General features: G+C 41.5%; 1 protein-coding gene and 1 non-coding gene across 3 annotated transcripts in view; one reads left to right on the plus strand and one right to left on the minus strand.

The window, feature by feature from the left end:
• rftn1b (raftlin, lipid raft linker 1b) overlaps positions 1-27,041 on the plus strand; it is a 196,198-nt gene that overhangs the window by 90,684 nt on the left and 78,473 nt on the right. For both annotated transcript variants that reach the window (XM_088327529.1, XM_088327530.1), the window contains exon 3: positions 24,847-25,024. In XM_088327529.1, the coding sequence (XP_088183655.1) occupies positions 24,847-25,024 (178 nt within the window). The remainder of the gene's footprint in view (positions 1-24,846; positions 25,025-27,041) is intronic.
• LOC148373003 (U2 spliceosomal RNA) lies at positions 12,377-12,574 on the minus strand. The gene has a single exon (XR_015849827.1). It is a non-coding gene; the product is annotated as a U2 spliceosomal RNA (small nuclear RNA).

Consider the following 27,041-nt stretch of genomic DNA (forward strand, 5'->3'; position numbering starts at 1 on the left):
ATTGACAGCGTTTGGGATATGACTTTGGCTTGTGGCTTCAAGTGTAGCTTTAAAGTTTTTCTTAAGGAAGACCAGATTTAATTAAGAGAGATTAGAAGTTTTAAAGACCTTCAGTGATACGCGAAGCTACCTGATAAGATTCCTGATCAATAAAAGTCTAATTCAGGACAAGAGTGACAAAATCGATGCGATGCTTGCTCTGACACGATAGAACAATCCGGGAGACTTAATTAAAGCCGAGCGTTCGCGACCCTTGATTGAGTGGAATCCATCCCCAGGGGCCAGAAAAGAAATTAGGATTTCCCCCCCCTGCTAATAGAGCTTCACATATTGTTTTTTAATCCATTCTTTTTAAGGATTACTGTTTAAAATTAGAGTTTGGAATCTGGTTGGAGACCCTAGTTGAGGTTTTTAAAGATTGCGGTTTTAAATTAAGGTGTTAAACAAGGCGGACATTTAAATTCAAAGTATTAATCGTTTCTCTGGCTTTTAAACAAGAGTTTATGGTTTTCGAATTAAGGAAAGTGTTAAGTACCGTATTTTCCGCACTATAAGGCGCACCTAAAAGCCTTTATTTTTTTCAAAAGCTGACCATGCGCCTTATAATACAGTGCGCCTTATATATGGATCAATATTAAGTCGCAAAGTCTTCCGACTAGATTTTCCCCCGATGGCGAAGTCGTCCGCGGTGTATGCTGGGATTTATATACCGGCGTTTCATTGGCTAACCAATGTGTCAATCATCATTTGAATCAGTCACTATTGGCTAAAGTTATTCGGAGGTAAAGGGGGCGGATCCTTTTTATCATTTACAGGCTCGCATAGGCTAAAGGGGCGAAACAAAGCCTGCGATTGGCCGAAAAAGATGAATGTGAATCACACGTTGGGTTGCACTACGGCATAGAGAAAACATTTTTTACTATTCTGTATTTGTAAAAAATTGACTCTCCTGGATTTACTACACTCGCGGTTGTAAGAAGACCATGGTTACGTATCACTATTGAACGTGATGGCTGCAAGAGAACTTAGGTGAGCTATGCGGATTTATATTTTCCCGATATCTCGTTTTAGAACGATCTCGATGTTTCTGTGATGAGTGTATTTTTAACTCAATTCAATTCAAAGTGTTTATTGTCATATGCACAGTAAAGAACCCCGTTTCCCTGCACAATAAAATTCTTACTTTGCTGTCCACACAGTTGCCAGCAAAAAATAAAACGGAAACTAAGAAATGTTTGTTTGGTGACATCGTACAGACACTGTTTCTGTACATGTCTGAGACACATATTTGCTTCTTTGCAAGCTTTCGGAAGCTTTAAGGGGGTAATAAGTTGGACTGAACTATCTGACTGTTTTGTCCACATTCCCATTGTAGCGCCTTATAATCCGGTGCGCCTTATGTATGGAAAATATAGGACCAAAAACTATTTTTTGGGGGTGCGCCCTATAACCCGGTGCGCCTTATAGTGCGGAAAATACGATATTTAAAAAAAAGTCAAACCTGGGTTCCATTTTTCAAATGATGCTATAAATACTGTTGGGCTTATACAAATAACAGGGTACATCCTTTTCATGGCCAAATTCAAGTACTTTCAAAACCAATTTTTAAATTCCTCTAGTACAACTTCGCCTGTTCATCTGTTATCTATGGAGCTTCCAATGACAATGCCATACAAAGTAATGCCAGCTGCCGTAGGTCGTGAGGAAAGAAAAAAATGCAACAGCGTAACGAAGCCATCAGAGCAAGTGTGTCGGCATCATTTTTAAGCAGACTTGAGTTTTTTGAATCTTTTTCTCTATTTGTTGAGTTGTCTATTAGGTGGAAACAATTTCAAGCATTTACAAAGCACTTTTAAAACCTTGAAAACAACCATAAATTTCAAGCATTTTCAAGGATTTCAAGCACCAAGTAATGACTTCAATTTTCGCCCTACTTGACATAAGTCAGCCGGGAAATTATTTTTAATGAATTGTTTCGCAACAGGGCGGCACGGCGGGTGAGTGGTTAGCGCGTCCGTGGTACAGTTCTGAGGACAAGGGATCAAATCCTCCTGTGGGGAGTTTGCATGTTCTCCCCGTGTTTGCGTGGGTTTCCTTCGAGCGCTCCGTTTTCCTCCCACATTCCAAAAACATGCATGTCAGGTTAACTGACCAGTTCAAATAGTCCCTGGGTGTGAATGTGTGGTATTTGACCACCAGATGCAACAGAAAACGAGTGCTACAAAGGAAAAATATAAACTATGGGGACTCAAACTGACCAAACCAACTTTTTTTTTCTGCCCAGCAGAGGTTTTTGGTTTTGGGGGGTACACTTAGCAGCAAGATTGCAATCATGTCAGTTCCATTTAGATGAGCCTCATCTTATGTCAGATATATACACATTTCCAGGCCTTAATGCATACTTGAATGACAGTTTATGTATTTTACAGTCTATTATTCAAATCAATATTCCTTTTTCTTTTTTATGATCAAAGGATTTTCTTTACCAGTAGGAGGCGCTAAATAAGACACAATGTCCTTTTAAGTCACTCATAGTTAGCCCATTTAAAATAAAATGCAAATTTGACCATTATAATGATTATCAATGGCAGTTGATGAATACATGTAATTAATTAACTATTGAAATTAACTAGTGGCAGCTTGGCGGCGCAGTGGTTAGCGCGTGTGCGGCACAGTTCTGAGGTCATGGGATCGAATCCTCCTGTGCGGAGTTTGCATGTTCTCCCCGTGCCTACGTGGGTTTCCTCCGGGCACGCCGGTTACTTCCCACTTTCCGAAGTCATGCATGTCAGGTTGATTGGCCGGTCCAAATTGTCCCTAGGTGTGAATGAGCGAGTGATTGGTTGTTAGTCTCTGTGTGCCCTGCGATTGGCTGGCAACCAGTTCAGGGTGTCCCCTGCCCACTGCCTGGAGGTAGCTGGGATGGGCTCCAGCACACCCGTGACCCTACTGAGGATAAGTGGTGCAGATAATGGATGGATGTTTAGCACCAAAGCACATAGCGCAGCCTGCTGGCAACCCAGCATTTCACACAGCAATCTACTATTACACTCAACAACTTGATACCGTTTTGGCATAAGCCATTGTAACGTATTTCGATTCAGTTCCGATTTAATTCACGACGGTCGGTCTGAACTGTAACTAGTAAGTAGGATGTAACTAGTAAACTGATCTTAGCTTTCAAACCAGATCAATAATTTCAAAGTTTGACTTCAAATTAGGCAGCACGGCGGCACAGTGGTTAGCGCATGTGCAGCACAGTTCAAGTCATGGGAACCTCCTGCGTGGGTTCAAATCCAGCTCCAGACTTCCTGTGCGGAGTTTGTATGTTCTCCCCGTGCTTGCGTGGGTTTCCTCCCACATTCCAAAAAAAACATGCATTTTAGGTGAATTGGCCGGTCCAATTTGTCCCTAGGTGTGAATGAGCGAGTGAGTTGTCTGTCCCCATGTGCCCTGCGATTGGCTGGCAACCAGTTCAGGGTGTCCCCTGCCCACTGCCCGATGATTGCTGGGATGGGCCCCAGCACCCCCGCGACCCTGCTGAGGATAAGCGGTGCAGCTAATGAGATGAGACTTCAAATTAGCCTCTGGGTTTGTTTATGAAATAGGGTTTACATCTTGTTCTGGTTTCAGACCTCTGTTAGAATTGTAAATTGGAGTTGAGTTTCTGGTTTCGATTAGGAGTTACAACCGCTGGCTGCGCCGATTTTCAGTAGGTTATGGCTTTGGGGCGGCATTAGCTCAAGGGGGTGGGATCAAGAGATCGCAGGTTCGATTCCCGGCTCCTCCGTGTTATATGTCAAAGTGTCCTTGGGCAAGACACTGAATCCCTAATGCCCCCAATCAGCAGGTAGGCACCTTGCATGGCTGACTCACAATTGGTGTGTGAGTGTGTGGGTGTGTGTGTGTGAATGGCTAAGTGTGAAGCACATTGTAAAGCGCTTTGGGAGGTCTTCATTGAAAAGCGGTATAGAAAAGAATAACCTATACTTTTCGTGGACAATATCTCTGTATTATTTGTAATTGCAACATCCTTTGCCTGGTATCCTGAAAGGGGGATACCACATGGTAGTTGTATAGTGAAAGGAAGTCGGTCTCTTTTTAGAGAAGCGGCTTTTTCGGCTCAACTCATTAAAGAAAGTCTGCTCTCAAACGACTCACTTGCGGTCCCTTCTCAAGGTTTCTTCATTTTCCTCATGTTGAGGTTTTTGAGTTTTTCCTTGCCCTCATGTTGTTTCCAGATCAGGGGATGGTGTCATAATAGTCTGAAATAATAGTCTGTGCAATAACCTGTTTAGCCCTTTGAGACTCTTTGTGATTAAGGGCGTCACAGATAAAAATGACTTGACTCTACTTGACTTGACGACCATTTACTATTTACTTCCCATCCATCCCTATTGCACCACGTGTTTCGAAAATTGGAGTAGGGAAGAATTTTGAGCTCCCGATCGCCTCAGGGTGTTCAGAGCGGAAGTGTGTTTGCATACGTACAGTTGCCGATTGGCACGGTAGCAGACCACCGAGACTCCCGTGTGCCTCTGCCGCCAGACACACGCAGCAGATGTTCTTTTTATGCATTTGCATAATATTTATTTCTGAACTCTGGCAGCATGAATATTCACGCTGCATGTATTGTTCATTGTTTTCACAATGTTTTTATCATCAACATGGTTACGGGGTGTTTGTTTCTTCCCGACGCAGTCGTGACCAAAGTTTCAATATTGCTTTGTAGCTAGCTAGCTAGCGTCATGAAACAGAACGGGACTGTCTTGAAACGGGTCGGGAGGCAGGAAGTTGGAACTCATTTGCGTAGACGATCCGTCACTTTAATTGAGAAAGAAAAGTTGTCCAACACACAAACGGACCAAAAACAAAACAGACTATGCATTTAACGGGATTAAACAGAACTTGCCGGATTCTCTCAGAATGTTACACCGAAGTGCAACAAGGTCCAACACGCACAACAAGAATAAACAGGTATCAAACAGGCATGAACGGGTTTTCAACAAGGGTAAACAACGATCTGCCAAAGGGCAGTTCCAAAAGGCAAGTTTAAGCACCTATAGGAGTAATCAGGAAATGCAGGTCAGCCGGTGTCAAGGGGCGGGGCCAGGTGGGCGCCATGACAACCGTGCAGGACATGACAGCTAGCTAGCAATGGTAGTACCTAATGCATATCTTTTTTATGTTTCTGTTCCAAGGTGCTATATGTATTGTGGGTAGATATAAGACACGAGTTTTCTCTGAAAGGCCTGACTGAAACCACATCAAACCGATTTGATAGTTTCGTTATTTTGGTCACGCAACACTGCCACCAAAATAAATCGGTGAATTATTAAAAAAGATAATTGGTAAATGTTACTAAATCTTTTTAATTCCAACAAATATAATTCTTATTAATACTTTAACATTTTCATGACTTTTGAAAATTAGAATAAAGACATTCCAATGCCAATTAAGGCCTTATGTTCAGAATAACGAATTCAATGCCTTTTAAGAATTTTCAAGGATCCACGGTAATCTAAAAATGTTTTTTTCTTTAAAAATGTACTGGGGGCGGCTTATAATCAGGTGCACTCTATAGTCTGGAAATTACATTAATAGTCTAGATCAGGGGTGGGCAAACTAGACTCTAGATCTAGATAGATGGATAGATATTTGGAGTGAAGAGTATTAACGGAGTACATTTACTCCGTTACATTTACCTGAGTATGTTTTGGGAAATGTACTTCTAGGACTATTTTTGAATCCCAATACTTTTACTTTTACTCGAGTAAATTACTGAAGAAAAACCGTTATTTTACTCAACTACATTAAATGAAATGAAATGATCTGCATTTATATAGCGCTTTTCAAGTCAATGACTTCCCAAAGCGCTTTACAGTGTGCTTCACATTTCCCAATAGCGGCCTTGGTATTAGGGGTTCAGTGTCTTACCCAAGGACACTTCGACATGTAACACGGACGAGCCGGGATTCGAACTGGGATCCCTTGAGCCCAAGACGAGCGCTCTACCTCCTGAGCTACTGCCGCCCCACTTAGTACTTTTTTATTTTCACTCAAGTAATGATTTGGATGACTACTTTTACTTCTACTTGAGTAATATTATTTTGAAGTAACAGTACTTTTACTTGAGTAACATTCTTGGCTACTCTACCCACTTCTGGATATTTGCATATTCAGAGTGGCAGTTGTACAGTACATTGTGTTCATGGATGCTGTAGATAGGACTTCTGGGTGGTAATAGCTCTTGTGAGAAAGCTGTTCCTCATTTTGTGAGTCTTGTTGAGATGATAATTAAAAAACAATTGACTTGAGAACGTTTACGGCGTCTCATACCTGTCAACCTGTACGTTTTTGCCGTGCAAAGTACGTTTATTATGCATATTAAGACGTGTACGATGTACAAGAAAATCTGTATGGAAATTTGCAAATTTGCCAATTACAGTGGAACCTCGGTTCTCGACCATAATCCGTTCCAGAACCCTGTTCGAAAACCGATTTGTTCCATCACCGAAATCATTTTTCCCATTCAAAATAATGTAAATCGTTTTAATCCGTTCCAACACCCTGAATGTTTACCTTGAATGTTTAACGTAAACATAAAGCTAACCCAGGCTAATCGTACGTTCGCGTTATCGTAATCTTCCGTACGAAAGATTACGCTAACATGAAGGTATAAAAATAAAAAAATCAGGTCGTTTACTAGTCATTTAGCACCCGGGTCTCCACAACAAGTGGTGAGCGGTTCATTGGAAAGGGGGCTGCGTTCCAACACCCTGAAAGTTGGGCTCCGTTCCAACACCCTGAATGTGTACCTTGAATGTTCAACGTAAACATAAAGCTAACCCAGGCTAATCTTCCGTACGAAAGATTACGCTAACATGAACGTGTAAAAATTTAAAAAAAGGATAAAGAAAAGAATTATGAATAGGATTTCTTACCTTTGTGGTGGTCAGCAGAAGGCGCAGGTGGACAGTTGGGTATTCCCTAGCAAGATCAGACACTCGCACACCTCCTTCATATTTTGCTATTAATTCTTTCTTAAATGCAATAGTCGTACGCACTACTTTTCTTTTTTCACCTGTAGCAACTTTGCTGCTTGCACTCACTTTCTTCGGAGGCAAAATTAGGGGCTAAAACACCCGTACTCCGCTCAGCATCGCACCCTAGCGTACGCACTCACGCATTACCGGCATTCGAACTCCAATTTTTTGACCGAACAGCGAAGCAAGAATTTTTCGAAATTTTTGGTCGGACTCCGATTTGTTCGAACTGAGAGGCGTTCGAAAACCGAGGTTCCACTGTATAGGTACCATCCCGTATACACTATCACGAAACGGCAAATCAGTCGAGTCAAACGAGTTCGCCGCGGTAGCCTCTATCTCGATATCGTTTTTTTCATTATAAACGAAGCGAGCGGTTTGATGCTACTGTGCGCATGCGTCTGCCGCCTGGGGATTTCCCATCATGCATCATTCCTTGGTAGTTGTGTAGTGAAAGGAAGTCAGTCTCTTTTTAGAGAACCGGCTTTTTCGGCTCAACTCATTCAAGAGAGCCGGCTCTCAAACGGCTCACTTGCTTTGCTGCATTATATTACGAATGATTATGTTTTATGAAGAAGTTAAGAAAAAAAGGAAGTATAAAAGGAGAAAATGAAAAAAAAGACAGGTTTGTGGTTATCCCTTTAATGGGTTATTACCAACAATAGGAATTCATAATTTGAATAAGAAAATGTATAATTCTATTTAATTATATTTTCATGTATTTTTTTCCTTCTATAGTGAACGTCCAAGCGACTTCATTTTTGAACTTTTTTTTAAGAATAAACATCATTCATGTCGAGCAACTCAGGATCTCACAACAAAATGTTAATTAACAATATATATGATATAAGGAAACATGTTTACACAGGGTTGGGTCGGGTTACTTTAACTGGATTACTTTCAATGACTTTTGGATGACTCCAATACCAAATATGCTAATAAAAGACAAAAGAAACTAAATATGAATAAAATGACTACATTTTGTGCAGGCTTAGGGAGTAACGGAATACATGGAACGGCAAAAATGATGTTGGCAAGCTGTTTGGATTGATTTTCATTTTGTTTCTGTCGCATTTTATGTTCGTTTTGCTGGAGATTAAAGAGATCAAAGCCAGGAGAGAAAGCTTACCACGTGTTGAGAGTCATCATTTTATTCATATTTAGTTTATTTTGTCTTAAGACTGCCAACAAAGCATATCAAAGAGCTTTCTTTTCACTTTACATAGAATACATTTTAGAATATCACAATACATTTTTACATCTTTACATTTTAACAAGATACTTTTAACAAGAGATCGTATAGTGGATTTTTAACATTTACAATGAATTCAACATATTTTTCTTTAGTCTGAATTTTAACCAACATCATCCTTTTTAATGTATATGAGAAACTAGAAATAAAAACAATAATGAGTGTCAAAACGGGTACAATTTACCTGCAAATGGATGAGTCACAACATTAGCTTTTCTGCTGGCTTTGATCTCTTTGATCTCTACAAGGGGAATTAATATTTAGTAAAACAGAAACAAAACAAAAATAAACCTAAACAGCTTGACAATATCGATCACATTACTGTGCATGTTGAGAGATTTGTCAGCTGGGGTTATAATGTTTAAAATTAACTTCTTTTGTGGAGCACAGTTGTGTGGTTCCGGTGTTTGCCCTACTATACGACGCTGACAGGATTTGACATAGTTCACAACATCACGTTCCATGCCATTCCAGAAGAATCGTTGCCTCACCAGAGACAAAGTACGGTTCTGGCCTTGGTGACCTGCTGAGTCATGTAAACCGTGGAGGACTTTCTGTTTCAATGAGTCAGGCACCCCAAACTGGAAGATTTTCTTGGCCATGTGAGGATCTTTCCTTATTTTGTAGAGCATGCCATCCTGTATGGTGAGTCTGCTCCAATGCTTCAGTAGGTTTATCACATTTGGCGACTCGACAGCTCTCTCACGCCTGGTAGGTCTCTTGTGTCTATGCACAAGGCTTCACAGATTATTACGCTATATTATTATATAAATATTAGCATATTTGGTATTGGAGTATTCCAAAAGTCATTGGAAGTAATCAAGTTAGAGTAACCCTACCCAACCCTGCATGTACAATATGACATGTTAAACAACATAAATAAACACGTTTGAAAAAAAAAATATGGTGTAAGATTAGTAAGATTATTTTGTATTTTGTATGGGAAAATACGTCAGTTTGTAAGGGCATGGAGCCCTGGAGCGCGACAGGTATGGAGTCTGAGTTAGGATTTCAGTTTTTGGGCAGTGTTCCCTCTAACCTGCGCGCGGCTCGCACATTCTCAGCGCACAAGAAAATCTAGCCAGCGCACAAAAATCAGGGCTCGAAATTACTAATTAAGAAGCGACTCAAGTCAAAGTTACAGCGCATGAAGGTCAAAATACACGGGTTCCCCTGACGTTGTGTCCTGAATGCGGTATTTTGAAGTCGAGTCGAAGTACAGTAGAACGAAGTTGAGTAAAGTTAGTAGAGTTTGTCGGGGAACCGGCTTCTTCGGCTCGGCTCACTAAAAGGAACCGCTCTATTGGGTCCTAAACGGCTCTTCGGGTTGTTTTGTTTTCTTTAATCCCAACATGACCAAAAATTATGTAAAATTATGCACAAAATGATTTAAAGGGAGGGGGGAATAGAAAAAATGAAAAAGTAGAAAAAAAAAAACACGGAAAAAAGAAGAAAAAGTTTGTGTTACATTCAAATAATTTTCCATTATATCAAGTGAATCGTGTTGTCGACATTGTACTTCCACTAAAAAATGTGATTAAGTACAGTTGTGTATCTTACAACCTACTAAATAAGCCCCCAAAAATGTTAATATTGTGCGACAAAATATATCAGGAAATAAAAAGAAATAGAAATCTTGTGGAAGAATTGTAAGAACAAACGACGTTTGTAGGCCGTACAACCTTTGCAATAGTACATGAGTCAATTCGTTCAAAAGAGAAAAATAATTTTGCATTGCCGGAAACTCGGCAAAATGTAACTTGATGTCAAGTTTTGGACATGTTTGATCATTAATTATCTTGCCACACTTGGGATTACGGTTGCTCACTGTTGTTTCAAGCGCTGCTCACCGACTGTGTGTGAACGCTCAGATCCGCGGAAAATTACAGGGAACATTGGTTATGAAAACTAATGGACGACAATGACCCAGTTATTGCAGTTCTCACTGTGCATTTCCTTAGACCACAGGTGTCAAACAGGCGGCCCGCGGGCCAGGTCAGGCCCGCTAAGGGATTGAATCCGGCCCGCGAGACAACACTCAGAGAAGCGCAAGAGAGAAACAAGCTGCAGGTTGAAACATGTCAACTTGATGTTGCCAAAGAAAGGTGCCTCGAACAAAGACACTGTACTTGCATTTATTTCTCTCTCACTCTCTCTCAATCTCTTTCTTTCTTTCTTTTTCTCTCTCTGTGTCTTTTTAACTTCTTTTGCTCTAACTTCCTTTTTTCCTTTTCTCTTTCTCTTCCTACCCTTAGCGCTTTCTTTTCTCTTTTCTCTCCTTTTGTCTTTCTATTTCTCTTTGGATTTCTTTCTTCCTCTCCCTTTCTTTCCCCCCCCTCTCACGACTTTTTATCTCTTTTTGTTTCTCACGCTCTCTCCCTCTCTTTCTTTTTCTTTCTTTGTCACACCCTCTCTTCTTTTCCCTTCCTCTTTCTCTTATCTCTTTTCCTTTCTCTTTAATCTACTAGTCCGGCCCCCGACAGAATGTTTGTTCTATCGTGTGGCCCCCGAGTTAAAATGAGTTTGACACCCCTGCCTTAGACTATTGATTCATAGACAAAGCGATGGTGTCATGGTTGTCAACTTTTGGACATGTTTGATCATTAATTATCTTGCCACACTTGGGATTATGGTTGCTCACTGTTGTTTCAAGCGCTGCTCACCGACTGTGTGTGAACGCTCAGACCCGTGGAAAATTACAGGGAACATTGGTCATGAAAACTAATGAACGACAATGACCCAGTTATTGCAGTTCTCACTGTGCATTTCCTTAGACTATTGATTCATAGACAAAGCGATGGTGTCATGGTTGTCAAGTTTTGGACATGTTTGATCATTAATTATCTTGCCACACTTGGGATTATGGTTGCTCACTGTTGTTTCAAGCGCTGCTCACCGACTGTGTGTGAACGCTCAGACCCGTGGAAAATTACAGGGAACATTGGTCATGAAAACTAATGAACGACAATGACCCAGTTATTGCAGTTCTCACTGTGCATTTCCTTAGACTATTGATTCATAGACAAAGCGATGGTGTCATGGTTGTCAAGTTTTGGACATGTTTGATCATTAATTATCTTGCCACACTTGGGATTATGGTTGCTCACTGTTGTTTCAAGCGCTGCTCACCGACTGTGTGTGAACGCTCAGACCCGTGGAAAATTACAGGGAACATTGGTCATGAAAACTAATGAACGACATGACCCAGTTATTGCAGTTCTCACTGTGCATTTCCTTAGACTATTGATTCATAGACAAAGCGATGGTGTCATGGTTGTCAAGTTTTGGACATGTTTGATCATTAATTATCTTGCCACACTTGGGATTGCTGTTGCTCACTGTTGTTTCAAGTGCTGCTCACCGACTGTGTGTGAACGCTCAGACCCGTGGAAAATTAGAGGGAACATTGGTTTCGGGTTACGTTTGAGAGCGAAACCCAGGACAGAAAAAGCAGCAGTTATGACAACAAACAGCCTACAGCAAAGGTCAATATACACAACAATGTCACAACGGGTAATATCAGTGCAGACAAACACGGCGGGTGGCGTCACGCCACCCCTAGGTCCAATTTCCCCCTCAGATTGTTTGCTGCCATCTTTGATTAGGAGCCCTCACTCCATCAGTCCTTGGGAGTCCAGACCCCGGGGCTGGCGACGGAGTCCTCTTGCTGCATCCATATAAACAACCCCCCCCCCCAGCCTCGCTGTGTTTAATGCTCCTGTCTGACTCTGCGCTAACACAATTTCACGGAAAACCAATTTGTTTCCTGTCAGACGGAAAAGCCTCTATTTTTGCTGTTTTGCCATCAGGTTTGGGTAGGGTTACTTTAACTGGATTACTTTCAATGTCTTTTGGATTACTCCAATACCAAATATGCTAATAAAAAGACAAAATAAATTAACAAACAAGGGAGACGTGCGGGGGTTTTTTAAGGGTTATTGTTCTATCTTCGTTATTCATTATCCATTATCCGTTATCGGTCAGTTCATTAAACGCTACAAAGCCTAGGAGCCGGGACACTTACTCTCAGCCAAAAGGCTAAGCTAAGGTCCTAGCCCTAAAGCCTTGCTGCGATCATTGCGAATGCACCGTTCCCGGAGGTACTGCAATACCAGGCCGATGCGTGGAGTGGACAGAGCAAGCTCTTATTCCATCTCCGGAATGCAAAAATCAAAAGGCCAAGATGGCCAAGCTAAGGACTTAGCATCAGGCCAAGCTAAGGACATAGCATCAGGCCAAGCTAAGGACATAGCATCAAAGCCAAAGGCCAAGCTAAGGACTTAGCATCAAAGCCTTGCTGCCAAGCTAAGGACCTAGCATCAAAGCCTTGCTACAGGCCAAGCTAAGGACCTTCTCAGATGGCCAAGCTAGCATCAAAGCATCAAGGTCAAGCTAAGGACCTAGCACCAAAGTAGACTTGAATCTTTCACTTGAATCTATAACCTTCAAAGGAACCTAATACACAAGTTGAAACCTTAATTGAAAATACACCGGTTTAAAATTCTGGTGTTGAAAGATTACATTGAAACCTTAATCCCCAGTCTAAAATACTGATCTGAATACTTTACCGGATTAGAAAACCCAAGAAACAACCTTAGACACCTAGTCAAACACAGTCTAAAAACCAAACTACAATTTAAAGCCCTATTATAGTTAAAAACCCTAACCTTTGTAAAAAACCCAATCCCTGTCTTGAAACCCAAATTTGGTCCCACGCGTATCTATAACAAACAAGGGAGACGTGCAGTAGACTTGAATCTTTCACTTGAATCTATAACCTTCAAAGGAACCTAATATACAAGTTGAAACCTTAATTGAAAATACACCGGTTTAAAATTCTGGTGTTGAAAGTTTACATTGAAACCTTAATCCCCTGTCTAAAATACTGATCTGAATACTTTACCGGATTAGAAAACCCAAGAAACAACCTTAGACACCTAGTCAAACACAGTCTAAAAACCAAACTACAATTTAAAGCCCTATTATAGTTAAAAACCCTAACCTTTGGTAAAAAAACCCAATCCCTGCCTTGAAACCCAAATTTGGTCCCACGCGTGTCTATAACAAACAAGGGAGACGTGCAGTAGACTAGAATTTTTCACTTGAATCTATAATCTTCAAAGGAATCTATTATACAAGTTGAAACCTTAATTGAAAATATACCCTTGGTTTAAAATTCTGGTGTTGAAAGTTTACATTGAAACCTTAACCCAAACCCTACTTTGAGTCCCGCGATTTTGATTGAACATAAACACACAGTTCAAAAACCACAGCCGGCAAAATGAACGGAAAATGATACCGGTACTTAACATTTGATGCAGACCTGCAGAATCCAGGTCCCGATAAAAGTAATCCAAAGAAAAAAAGTGTATATTTCCAAAGGTAAGGGTGGGAAAAATATATATCCATTATTGTCTGCCGTGTCCACAAACACTCACCTTTACCGGTCCCCACTTCCCGTCATCCCCCGCGTCTGTTACGCCCCTTCTTTTTAATTGGTCAGTGCAAGACTTATCAGAATAAGGGTCCAAAATAAATACAAATAAATACCTTACAAAAATATACAGTTGCAAATACATATTATACCCCAATTGCCATCAGCCCGCGTTTGCTCCGCCCCTTCTTTTTGATTCGTCCGTAGAACACATAACAGAGCGCACCTGATTATAAGCCGCACCCACCACATTTCAGTAGGAAAACCGATTTTGTACATACACAAACAGCACCTGCATGCACCCACACTGAAAAAATGCAACACAAACACAAAATCAACCCATACCCGACACAGTCCAAAAACACAGCCGGCAAAATACTGGTACTTAAAGTTTGATGCGGACCTGCAGAGTCCGGGTGCCCGTTGAAAGTAATCCAAGGAAAAAAGTGTATATTTCCAAAGGTAAGGGTAGGAAAAATATATAACCACTATTGTCGGCCGCGTCCAAAAACAAGTCTCACCTTTACTCCATTTCCCGTCAGCCCGCGTTTGCCCCGCCCCTTCTTTCTCATTTGCTTACATTACAAAAATATATAGTTGCAAATACATATTATACACGGTTACACATATTTACAAAGAAAGACGGTACACCGAGAGAGTTTTCAAAGCTTTAATAATAATATTATAACTTTCATCCCAAACCGTGCCTGTGAAGGGTAGCAAAACGCTACTAGCAACACGCTCGCAACACAGTAAACAGCTCTGTTAAGAAATCATATCGTACTTGTTCAAACCACGGTACACCGTCCTCATCTTCCTCCTTATAACAACGTCATCAATGTCGTCTTCCCCAGTAGAAGAAAGAGACTTTGTCCTATAGACCACGCTCCCTTATTCAAAAACACGCTAGCAACACGCTTGCAAAGATAGATAGATAGATAGATAGATACTTTATTCATCCCCGTAGGGAAATTCACACTTCCAGCAGTCTACCCCGTTGTTTATTAACAGATGAACATGATGCCCGTGGGGTGCTTGTAGCGAAGTGGATGACGTCAGGCCAGTCCAAAAATTCGACATCCCTGCGGCAGATGGAAATTTTTTCTTTGTGAAAATCCAGGGATACACCACCTCGTGTTAGCAAGTCCGCCTCCTCTCCGATTCCCCCCCGGCTTTTGTGTATAGCGGCGTTGAAACCGGATAGCTCCGGGTAGCTCCGGGTGGCTACACGTTAGCGTCCGGAATGCTAAACGTGAGCCCCGTTTCCGCAAAACACAGCAACTGCGCTCCCTGTGCGCTTCGACGTTTTCCACCAGCACTCGATGATCTTATTTGGTCGTGAGTTCGCATTTACCATGATTACGGATGGTACCGAAGACTTATAACGCCGCTAACCGCTTCGCTAGCTCAGGCTCTTCTTCCACGATAGGCCCCTTCATCACGCCGGCACGAGAATTCTTCAGGGCAAGGAGTTGATTACTTGAATACACGCATTTTTGTGTGCTAAAACCCATGTCCATAGGATAGAAGTAATCCATAGTGTAGTTGTCAAAACGAGAAGAAAAAACACCGAAGATAGGAGCAGACAATAAAAGAATAGGGCAGCTGCTGGAAAAGGCAGCCGCTCGTGGCAGCGCCGCTTTGATCTTTCAAAATAAAATTTACGTGCAGTATCTCTGTTTCCTTCTTTATCGGACTGCTCGATTGCTTTTAGCTTGAAAGCTGCGTCATGTGCCTTTCTTTTTGCAATTGGCATGATGAGGGTATGTGGTTGCAGTCTTCCTCGGCGCATATATTCCGCCGGTCTAAATCTTACCTTTTGCACTGAAAAATGACATAAATTGGCCGCAGGGTTGAAAGTTTGGGGGAAAAGTGGCGGTTTATAGTACGGAATTTATGGTAATTCATTTTTTTAAAGTAACGTGCCCAACACTGATGATGAGAACAGCAAGAATAACATTCAGGATGATTAAGTCTTGGTTGTCATGGTTGCCTCCTTTTCATCTATTGCGGTTTGATGTCGAACTAGAAAATTTCACACTAGAGGTGTTACAAGTAACACCTGGCACGGTGTCAATTTGGTATACTGTATCATGGTTCCTACAGCTTAAGGCATAGGTTTCCAACAAGCAGCCCTCGGGCCGGATCAGGCCCGCCAAGGGTTTTAATCCGGCCCGCAAGACAACACAGAGAGTTTGGAATATGTCCACTAGATGTCCAGGGACCACTCGCAAAGCAAATGTAGTATTTCTTTCTTTTTTCTCTCTTTTTATATTTTCTTTTTCTCTCAATTTCTCTTTACTCTCTCTCTTTCTTGCTCTCTTTCCTTTCCCTCTCTTTTTCTCCCTTTTGCTCTCTCTATCTTTCTCTACTTATCTTCCTTTTTTTCTCTCTTTTTCTCTCTCTAACTTTTTCTGTCTTTTTTCTCTTACTTTCTCCCCTTGTCTCTTTCTTTCCCTTTTTTATATCTCGTTTTCTTTTCACTGCCGTTTTCTTTCAAATTTGGAATATGTCCCCTTGATGTCCAGGGACCACTCGCAAAGCAAATGTAGTATTTCTTTCTTTCTCTCTTTTTTTGTATTTTCTTTTACTCTCTATTTTTCTTTACTGTCGTCCTCACTCTCTTTTTCTTTCACTGTCTTTCTTGCTCTTTTCCTTTTCACTGCCTCTCTCTTTCTCTGTCCAATCCTCTCACTTTCTTGCTCTCTTTCCTTTCCCTCTGTTATTCTCCCCTTTGCTCTCTATCTTTCTCTACTTCTCTCTTCCTTTTTTCTTTTTTTCTCTCTTACTTTATCCCCTGTCTCTTTCTTTCCCTTTTTTATATCTCCTTTTCTCATTTTTCTCTTTCTCACTCCCTTTATTTATCTCTCTCTTTCTCATGCTCCCTCTTGTTCTCTCTCTATCTCTCTCCGTCTTTCTTTGATCTTTCTCTTTCTCACTTTCTTTTTTTCAGTTTTCTATGACAGTTCAACAAAAGTGGCAAGAATTTTAATTTAAATAGCTTTAAGTTTTGTATATCAGAGAAAAGGGGGTGGGATTTAATCAGTTTTCCTTGTCCCACTCCCTTTCAGGCCTTCTGTTATGATTTAGGTTATATTTACATGTGTACACAAAATATTTAACTTTCTGAAATGAAGTTAATTACCGTAAATTCCGGACTATAAGCGACTACTTTTTTCCCTAACTTTCAACCCTGCGGCTTATACAGTGATGCGGCCAATTTATTTAATTTTTCTAACGGCCGCCAGCGGCGCTCGAGGGTTGCTACCATTAACTGCCCTGTCAAAGCTATAATATTATTATTAAAGCTTTGAAAACTCTCTCGGTGTACCGTCTTTCTTTGTAAATATGTGCATGTATAATATGTATTTGCAACTGTATATTTTTGTAATGTATTTATTTGTATTTATTTTAGACACTTATTCTGATATGTTTTGCACGGGTGAATGAAAAAGGAGGGGCGGAACAAACGCGGGGTCCCGAGTTTAAGTGGGGACCGCTAAAGGTGAGGGACAGACAAGGAAAGAAGAGGGGGTAAAAAGTGGGCTAAAGAAAAAGGAGTTGCGTGAGTAAATGTGTTCATCTGATATATTTTTCCCACCCTTACCTTTGGAAATATACACTTTTTTTCCTTGGATTACTTTCAACGGGACCCGGACTCTGCAGGTCTGCATCAAATCTTAAGCACCGGTATCATTTTCCGTTCATTTTGCCGTCTGTGATTTTTGGACTGTGGACTTTAACGAAGGACATTTAGTTTCAATCGCGGGACTTGAAGTCGGGTTTGGGTTAATTTTGTGTTTGTGTTACACGTTTAAATGTGGGCGCATGCGGCTTATATACAGGTGCGGCTTGTGTATGTACAAAATCGGTTTTCCTCTTAAAATGTGGTGGGTGCGGCTCGTAATCAGGTGCGCTCTATAGTCCGGAATTTACAGTAATCAAAATCTATAATAACTGGAGGGGATCATGTTGTCAATCTGATGGTATCAAAACATTTTTTAGATCAGTGGTTTGTCAACTGGTCTGACCTGAGGACACCCAACAAGGACAGACAAGGAAAGAAGAGGGGGGTAAAAAGTTGGTTAAAGAAAAAGGAGTTGCGTGAGTAAATGTGTTCATCTGATATATTTTTCCCACCCTTCCCATTGGAAATATACACTTTTTTCCTTGGATTACTTTCAACGGGACCCGGACTCTGCAGGTCTGCATCAAATCTTAAGCACCGGTATCATTTTCCGTTCATTTCGCCGTCTGTGATTTTTGGACTGTGGACTTTAACGAAGGACATTTAGTTTCAATCGCGGGACTTGAAGTCGGGTTTGGGTTAATTTTGTCTTTGTGGGCGCATGCGGCTTATATACAGGTGCGGCTTGTGTATGTACAAAATTGGTTTTCCTCTTAAAATGTGGTGGCTGCGGCTTATAATCAGGTGCGCTCTATAGTCTGGAATTTATGGTATTGCCTTTTGCCCTGTGTATATTAAGAGCCGTCATTCGTACATCGAGTCCGCATCTTGGCTGACACCGACACTGCAAAAATTGCTCTCCCGCTTCGCACCTATGACGGACGATGATGAAATATGGCGACTGTGTGTTTTCCAAAGACGAGATTAATAGCGACTCCCAGAGTGATTAGCGCCCACTCGGGAAAAGAAGCGTCCCGCGGCTATGTTTTCACGGCTAATTGAAAGCGCCGCGTATTTACTCTTCCCTGCTTTTTCGCTTCCTGCTCTGATCCTCGCCGCGCCGCCATGGCTCCCCGTCCACCAGGGGTTCTTCTCGCACCGAAGGCAAGAAAACCAAATTAGGGATCACGGAAGGATTAATGCGCCGGCGGTGCGGGAAGATGGAAACGGAGGAGGGGGAGTCGGTTTCAGTCATTTTCCACGGCGGCCTATTTCTTTGTGTTAATTCCTTCACGCCTGTTAGCTTCTGAAGCGACAGCATTGTGGTGCAGTAGGACACTCTGATTGAGAAATTGGGGGTCGGGAGGAGGGGGGGTGGATTATTTATAGACAGGCGCTGGCTTACGTCCCCCGAGGACATCGTTTTTCTTCTTCTTATGTTACTTCGGTCGGAGATTTGCTTCCTGAGAGGACGTGCGGGGATGGAAGCTTGTCTCTTGCCTGCTGGAGACAATTATCCTTTTTTAGAAGTTTGGAGGTTGTTCGTTGTCATTAAATGAAACCTCAAAAGTCACTTTTTTATCAATTTAAAGAGTTTTAGAATACAGACGCTGCCTTACTTACGAACGAGTTAGGTTCCGGACGATCGTTCATACTTTGAATTTGTAAATTGCTTTAGTGCTATAATTTGTATGATTAAGGTTTATATGAGTGTAACCGCAGTGTACCTGTCCCACCAAAGATCCACATTTACGCTGGACTGGATGATGAGGTTTTTATTACAGTTGCTGCAGATGAAATGAGTCACAACATTAGCTTCTCTGCTGGCTTTGATCTATTTGATCTCGTTGGCAGCTCGCTCTGTAGACTGCCCAAAGCATATCAAAGAGCTTTCTTTTCGATTTACAAAAAATACATTTTAGAATATCACAATATATTTTACATCCATTTTAACAAGAGATCGTATAGTGTTTTTTTAACGTTTACAATGCATTCAACATATTTTTCTTTAGTCTGAATTTTAACCAAAATCATCCTTTTTATATATATGAGAAAATATAAATAAGAACAATAATGAGTATAAAAACGGATACAATTTACCTGCAGATGAAATGAGTCACAACATTAGCTTCTCTGCTGGCTTTGATCTCTATAAGGGGAATTAACATTTTTGCACAACAGAAACAAAATGAAAATAAATACAAACAGCTTGACAACATCAATCACAATACTGTGCATGTTGAGAGATTTGTCAGCTGTGGTTATAATGTTTAAAATTAACTTTTTTTGTGGAGCACCAAAAGATGTGTCTTACCGTTGGCAGCTCGCTCTGTAGACTGCCAACAAAACCCCGCCTTCCGGTCACATGTCAAAAGCCAAAACAAACCCTACCCCATACCAGCAGGTGGCACTGTTGGATTCATCATTCCAGGACACTTACCAAAAACTATACACATATTTCAGCAGGAATTTCAATAAAACAAAAGTTATTATTACACTCGTTACACAAGTATGTCTAAGACTTGTATGAGTAACCTGTATTGTTTTGTACTAGAAAAATAAATTATTTAAAATAAAATATTTCATCGAATAATATGCTCTACAAAGATAAATAAAGTTAAGTTTAACTTACTTTAGGAAGATGAACTTCAAACGGGCCTCCACCTTGGAAAAGAGTGGCCGAAAAAAAAACAATCCAACCATTTTCTCAACCGCATCAAGCTTTCTTATTCCACTTTAGTTTCAAATGAAACGGCTCGCCTCTTCTCGATACTTTACACCAACCATATTGAATAGATGCAGGAGATATTTAACAATAAAAATGTCAACGTTCTTACCGCGCTAGAAATACAGTATAGTATGTTTACGCATGAACAATGAACGGGAATTCGGATTTCTTCTTCAGGGTGGATGCTGGGTAAGCTCTCACAGCGCCACACGCCGGTAGCGGCGGAAAGAAGCACTACAGTACTGTCCTCTACTCAGAAAATGGTGCACACAATACAAAATCTAATTCACAGCAATGTCTGGACATTTTTCCACGCCCCGAAAAAGTCTTTGTATCTACCAGTTTTCCGTAAGTCGAATGGTCGGTAGCGTCTGTACACAAAATGACACTAGATTTAGAATCCAGTTTCAGTATTGTCACACACATGGAGCTACCTAGCATTGCAAAGCGAGATGACGTGAAAGATTGTACTAAATCATCTAATTTTGAGAATTTGGACAGCAGGAATAAAATATGAGTATGATCTCGATATCCTACCCTGTGTATGGTTCTGATTGCACATTTTTGGGGTATAAAAAGGGTCTGTAGTGAACTTCTGTAATTATTGCCCCAGACTTCTGCACAATATGTTTAGTATGGCAGAACTAGAGAACAATATAGTAACTACAATGCATTATAGTTTAAAATGAATTTGGCTTTATTAAGTTAGTGTATACATTAATTTATTATTGGATTGTGATGTTTATATTACTATATTTTTAGTGTACCGTAAATTCCGGACTATAGGCCGCTACTTTTTTCCCAAATGTTCAGCCCTGCGGCTTATTCAGCGAAGCGGCCAATCGATGTCATTTTTCTAACGGCCGCCAGCCGCGCTCGAGTACAAAAGGTAAGATTTAGAGCGCTGGAATATATGCGTGGAGGAAGACTGCAACTTCTTGGCTTGACTAGCGGCAAGAAATCTTTCACGAAAACTGGCTGCATGCAAAAGGCAACTTTTTCGCAAGTCTGCGAGTGGATCCTGACAGCGTGGGGCAGCATAAAAAAAACCACCATCACCAACGGGTTCCGAAAAGCTGGTCTGCTGCGTGACGGGGAGGAGGACACAGAATCAGGAGTGGATGGGAGCGTGGGACGACGTCTATATGACTCTGTTTCTTTCCGACACTGAGGAAGACGACTTTGATGGCTTCAGTTGTAGAGGACGGTTTACCGTGATTTTTACAAGTACGGAATGTTTTTTAACAGACCCGTTTACTTGTGAGCGTGTTGCTAGCGTGTTGCTACCTGTCACAGGCACCGTTTGGGATGAAAGTTATATTATCATTATTAAAGCTTTGAAAACTCTCTCGGTGTACCGTCTTTTTTTGTAAATATGTGTAACCATGTATAAGATGTATCTGCAACTGTGTATTTTTGTAATGTATTTATTTGTATTCATATTGAACACTTATTCTGATATGTTTTGGACGGGCGAATTAAAAAGAAAGGGTGTATCAAACGCGGGCTGACGGGAAGTGGGGACCGGTAAAGGTGAGTGTTTGTGGACACGGTGGACAATAGTGGATATATATTTTTCCCACCCTTACCTTTGGAAATATACACTTTTTTCTTTGGATTATTTTCAACGGGACCTGGACTCTGCTGGTCTGCATCAAACCTCAAGTACCGCTATCATTTTACGTTCATTTAGCCGGCTGTGATTTTTGGACTGTGTACATTAATGAAGGATATTCAGTTACAATCGCGAGACTTAAAGTCGGGTCCGGGTTGATTTTGTGTTACCATTTTTCAATGTGGGCGCCATGTGGCTTATATACAGGTGCGGCTTGTGTAGGTACATAATCTGCTTTCCTCTTGAAATGTGGTGTGTTCGGCTTATAATCAGGTGCGCTCTATAGTCCGGAATTTACGGTAATTTTAGTTACGTGATCCGTACACGCTAAGTTGATTTTGACCTTCAACTTTCCGATGATACGCATGTGACTCCATGCAAAAGTCATTTCCAACCCAATTAAGAGGACTTGGCTTTCTTAAGCTGGTGCAGCAGATAAGCTGTCATGGTGCAGTGGTCGAAAATCACTGCCGGTAAATGCTACCCGCATTAGCTATGGCACAGGTGTCAAACAGGCGGCCCGCGGGCCAGATCAGGCCCGCTAAGGGATTGAATCCGGCCCGCGGGACAACACTCAGAGAAGCACAAGAGAAAAACAAGCTGCAGGTTGAAATATGTCAACTTGATGTTGCCAAAGCCAGGTACCTCTCACAAAGACACTGTACTTGTATTTATTTCTCTCTATCTCTCTCTTTCTTTCTCTCTTTTTTCTTTTTTGTTTCTGTCTTTCTTTGTTTCTGTCGTTCTTTCTTTCCTTCTTGCTTTCTTTCTTTCTTTGTTTCTGTCTTTCTATCTTTCTTTGTTTCTGTCTTTCTTTCTTTCCTTCTTTCTATATGTCTTTCTTTCCTTCTTTCTTTCTCTTTCTTTCTTTCTTTTTTCTCTTTTCCACCCCTTTTCTCCCACTCTGTCTCTGTCTCTTTCACTTTTTGTGTCTCTCTTTATCTCTTCCTTTGTTGCCATTTGTCTCTTTCTGTGTCTTTTAACCTCTTTTGCTCTAACGTCCTTTTTTCCTTTTCTCTCTTTTCTTTTTCTCTCTTCCTACTCTTCGCGCTTTCTTTTCTCTCCTTCTATTTTTCTAGTTCTCTTTGGATTTCTTTCTTCCTCTCCCTTTCTTTTCCCCCTCTCTCATGACTTTTTATCTTTTGTTTCTCACGCTCTCTCCTTCTCTCTTTTTCTTTCTTTGTCCCGCCCTCTCTCCTTTTCCCTCCCTCTTTCTCTTATTTCTTTATCTCTTTTTCTTTCTCTTTAATCTACTCGTCCGGCCCCCGACAGAATGTTTGTTCTATCGTGCGGCCCCCGAGTTCAAATGAGTGACGCCCTTGAGCTATGGCCTCTCTACGCCTTTAATTTGACACGAGGCGTTAGCTTAACCGCGCAAAGAGTTCTGAATTTGGGCTCTAGAGTCCTATCTCTGAGAAGGAGCAGCTATCATGTTTTCATCCGACGTCATTAACGGATCGCGGCTCGTTAGCCGCCGCTAACGCTAGCGCCCTCGGACCGCCGAGCGCACGTGCGGCGTCAGCAATCAGCGCTGATTGGATTTTGATCTCCTCCGATTAGGTCTGGAGCGCCGAGGCTAATTTAGCAAAACCAACCTGAAGTGAATTCTTAATCACTTTGCGATCTGAATTGCAAATCGGGCGGATCTTTTATTTGTCCTATTTGAGTAGGACGCTTTTAATTACAGTTAACTGCTGCTCCAGCTGCAGATCCGTGCTCAAGAATGTCAGCCAAAGACATTTAAGCATTTCGGCAGTCCTTCAGTAATGGGAATGCTTTTTATTTCAATGTCGTGAACAGTGTTCCCTCTAAGCAATTGCGCACTGCTCGCACATTCTCTGCGCACAAGAAAATCTAGCCAGTGCACAAAAATCAGGGCTCGAAATTACTAATTAAGAAGCGACTCAAGTTAAAGTTACAGTGCATGAAGGTAAAAATACACGAGTTCCCCTGACGTTGTGTCCTTAATGCGGTATTTTGAAGTCGAGTCGAAGGAAGTTGAGTAAAGTTAGTAGAGTTTGTCGGGGAACCGGCTTCTCCGGCTCGGTTCACTAAAAGGAACCGGCTCTTTCGGGTCCTAAACGGCTCTTCGGGTTGTTTTTGCTTCTTTAATCCCAACATGACCAAATATTATGTAAAATGATGCACAAAATGACTTAAAAGAAGGGGGGAATAGAACAAAAAAGAAAAAAAATATGAAAAAGTAGTGAAAAGCTGAGAAAAAAAGAAACAAAAGTGAAAAAAGAAGGAAAAATTTAGAAAAAAGACAGAAAAAAAGAAAAGAAAGAAATGTAGGAAAAAAGTAAATAGAGAACAAAAAGAAAAAAGTAACAGCTCGGAAAAAATATTTTTTTTTTTTAAAGGAATTTCAAAAAAGGTAGGAAAAAAACTACGGAAAAAAACGGCTTCTTCGGCTCGGCTCACTAAAAGGAACCGGCTCTATTGGGTCCTAAACGGCTCTTTGGGTTGTTTTTGCTTCTTTAATCCCAACATGACCAAATGTTATGTAAAACTATGCACAAAATGACTTAAAGGAAGGGGGGAATAGAAAAAATGAAAAAGTAGAAAAAGTTTGTGTTGTATTCAAATAATTTCCAATGATATCAAGTGAATCTTGTTGCCAACATTGTACTTCCACTCAAAAATGTGATTAAGTACAATTCTGTATCTTACAACCGACTAAATAAGCCCCCAAAAATGTTAATATTATGCGACAAAATATATCAGGAAAAAAAAAGAAATGGATATCTTGTGAAAGAATTGTAAGAACAAACGACGTTTGTAGGCCGTACAACCTTTGCAATAGTACATGAGTCAATTCATTCAAAAGAGAAAAATAATTTTGCATTGCCGGAAACTCAGCAAAATGTAACGTGATGTCAAGTTTTGGACATGTTTGATAATGACTTAGTTGCCATACTTGGGATTGCTGTTGCTCACTGTTGTTTCAAGCGCTGCTCACCGACTTTGTGCGAACGCTCAGACCCGCGGAAAATTACAAAGAACATTGGTTATGAATACCAATGAACGACAATGACCCAGTTATTGCAGTTCTCACTGTGCATTTCCTTAGACTATTGATTCATAGACAAAGCGATGGTGTCATGGTTGGCTCTGACTGATTCCCTGTTTTTGTTTTAAAGGAGGGACTTCCACGCTGCGTTTATCGTCGGTTAGAGAGCTCCCGGAACAGCTGCAAGATCTTTACCAGCAGGGCTTCCTGCTGGCCGCCATCCACCCTTTCATACACCCTTGTGGCCCGGAGTCCGACACCCCGCAACATCAACTCTACCGCGCCATCCTGGTCCAGATCAATGATGGGTAAGGGCTCAGTGCAGTCTAGACGAGTCATGAATGTATATTAACTACAGTAGAACCCTCATGTACGAGCATCTCTAAGCACGAGAATTTCAATATACAGCGGAACCTCGGTTCTGGACCATAATCCGTTCCAGAACCCTGTTCGAAAACCGATTTGTTCGATCACCGAAATCATTTTTCCCATTAAGAATAATGTAAATCGTTTTAATCCGTTCCAACACCCTGAATGTTTACCTTGAATGTTTAACGTAAATATAAAGCTAACCCAGGCTAATCGTACGTTCGCGTTATCGTAATCTTCCGTACGAAAGATTACGCTAACATGAACGTGTAAAAATGAAAAAAATCAGGTCGTTTACAAGTCATTTAGCACCCGGGTCTCCACAACAAGTGGTGAGCGGTTCATTGGAAAGGGGGCTCCGTTCCAACACCCTCAATGTTGGGCTCCGTTCCAACACCCTGAATGTTTAACGTAAACTTAAAGCTAACCCAGGCTAATCGTACGTTCGCGTTAACGTAATCTTATGAATAGGATTTTTTACCTTTGTGGTGGTCAGCAGAAGGCGCTCGCACACCTCCTTCATATTTGGCTATTATTTCTTTCTTAAATGCAATAGTTGTACGCACTACTTTTCTTTTTTCACCTATAGCAACTTTGCTGCTTGTACTGACTTTCTTCGGAGGCATAATAAGGGGCTAAAACACCCGTACGCCGCTCAGCATCGCACCCTAGCGTACGCACTCACGCATTACCTGCGTTCGAACTCCGAATTTTTGACCGAACAGCGAAGCGTGAATTTCCCGAAATGTTTGGTCGGACTCCGATTTGTACGAACTGAGAGGCGTTCGAAAACCGAGGTTCCACTGTACGAGTTTTTGTCAGAACGAGCACAAATGGTAACCCAATCGCGCAACGTTTACTCATAAATTTATTGAAGTGTAGAGGAAAGTCAGCGCCAGCGATCCGGTGCTCGCTGGACACAGGAAGCAAGCTGCTCACAGGATCGGAACGTGTTCCGAATGCGGAAACGTAGACGGAAAACAGGCCGATAGCCGGGACAGGAGAGCAAAACGTGGTCGGAGTCAAAAAACAGGTCGTAGCCGGAGACAAACGGGGAAATCAGGAACGGACGGGTGGAAAACAGGTAAAAAAACGGGACAGACAAGAGTCAGAGTCAAAAATGCTTGCCTTGTGAAAACAGAAATTCGCTGACGGACTGACAACCGGCGAGTGAAAGGACTAAGCTTAAGTAGGACGGGGAACCAATCAGGAAACCAGCAGCGGCTGGCGCCAAACGAGCTGGCACAGGTGAAATTAATCAGTCATCATGACAGTTTTATCTGTAACAAAAATCTTGCTCGCTATATGAAGGAAAATCAGAGTCATGAGCAGTTCCGGGGGCTACCACTAGGGACAGCTTGAGACTGCTCTCCGATCACGACGAACGGGTCGGTAGCCGGAACTGGGAGAGCAAGGCCTGATCGAGGTCGGAAGCGAGTGGTAAGCCAGAACAGGAGAGTAGACGTAGTTGGGGGATAAAAAAAAGGTCATAAGCCGGGACGGGAGAACAGACGTGGTCAGGGACAAAACAGGTCGTAGCCGGAGACAGACGGGAGCAAAATCGGGACAGATGGGAGTCAGGGTCAAAAAAGACTTGCCTAGTGTTTACTGAGGTTCGCAGACGGACTGACAACAGGGGATTGACAGGAGTGGGTTCAAATAGTGACAGTGAATAGTGAAGGGGGATGTGACTTCTTCAATGGTCTTGCTTTCACAGATATGATGGACTTTTTGACCTGTTGAAATGAATCAGGGGGTGCCCGACTGAATAACTTTAGCCGGATCGATTTTGTAAAGCTTTAAATAAATCTTTTCATCAGGAAAAAGGATAACAGAGAAATCTTTAAGTTCCCATTCGGGAGTTGAAGAGCGGAATCATATTAAAGATTAATTACAACTCATGCATAAAACATTTTTGAGAGTTGTGAGATCTGTCACTCGAAAAGCTAATTGAAG

The sequence above is a fragment of the Urocampus carinirostris genome, chromosome 2 (assembly GCF_059441175.1).
Source record: "Urocampus carinirostris isolate Australia breed hairy pipefish chromosome 2, RoL_Ucar_1.0, whole genome shotgun sequence".
Classification (NCBI taxonomy): domain Eukaryota; kingdom Metazoa; phylum Chordata; class Actinopteri; order Syngnathiformes; family Syngnathidae; genus Urocampus; species Urocampus carinirostris.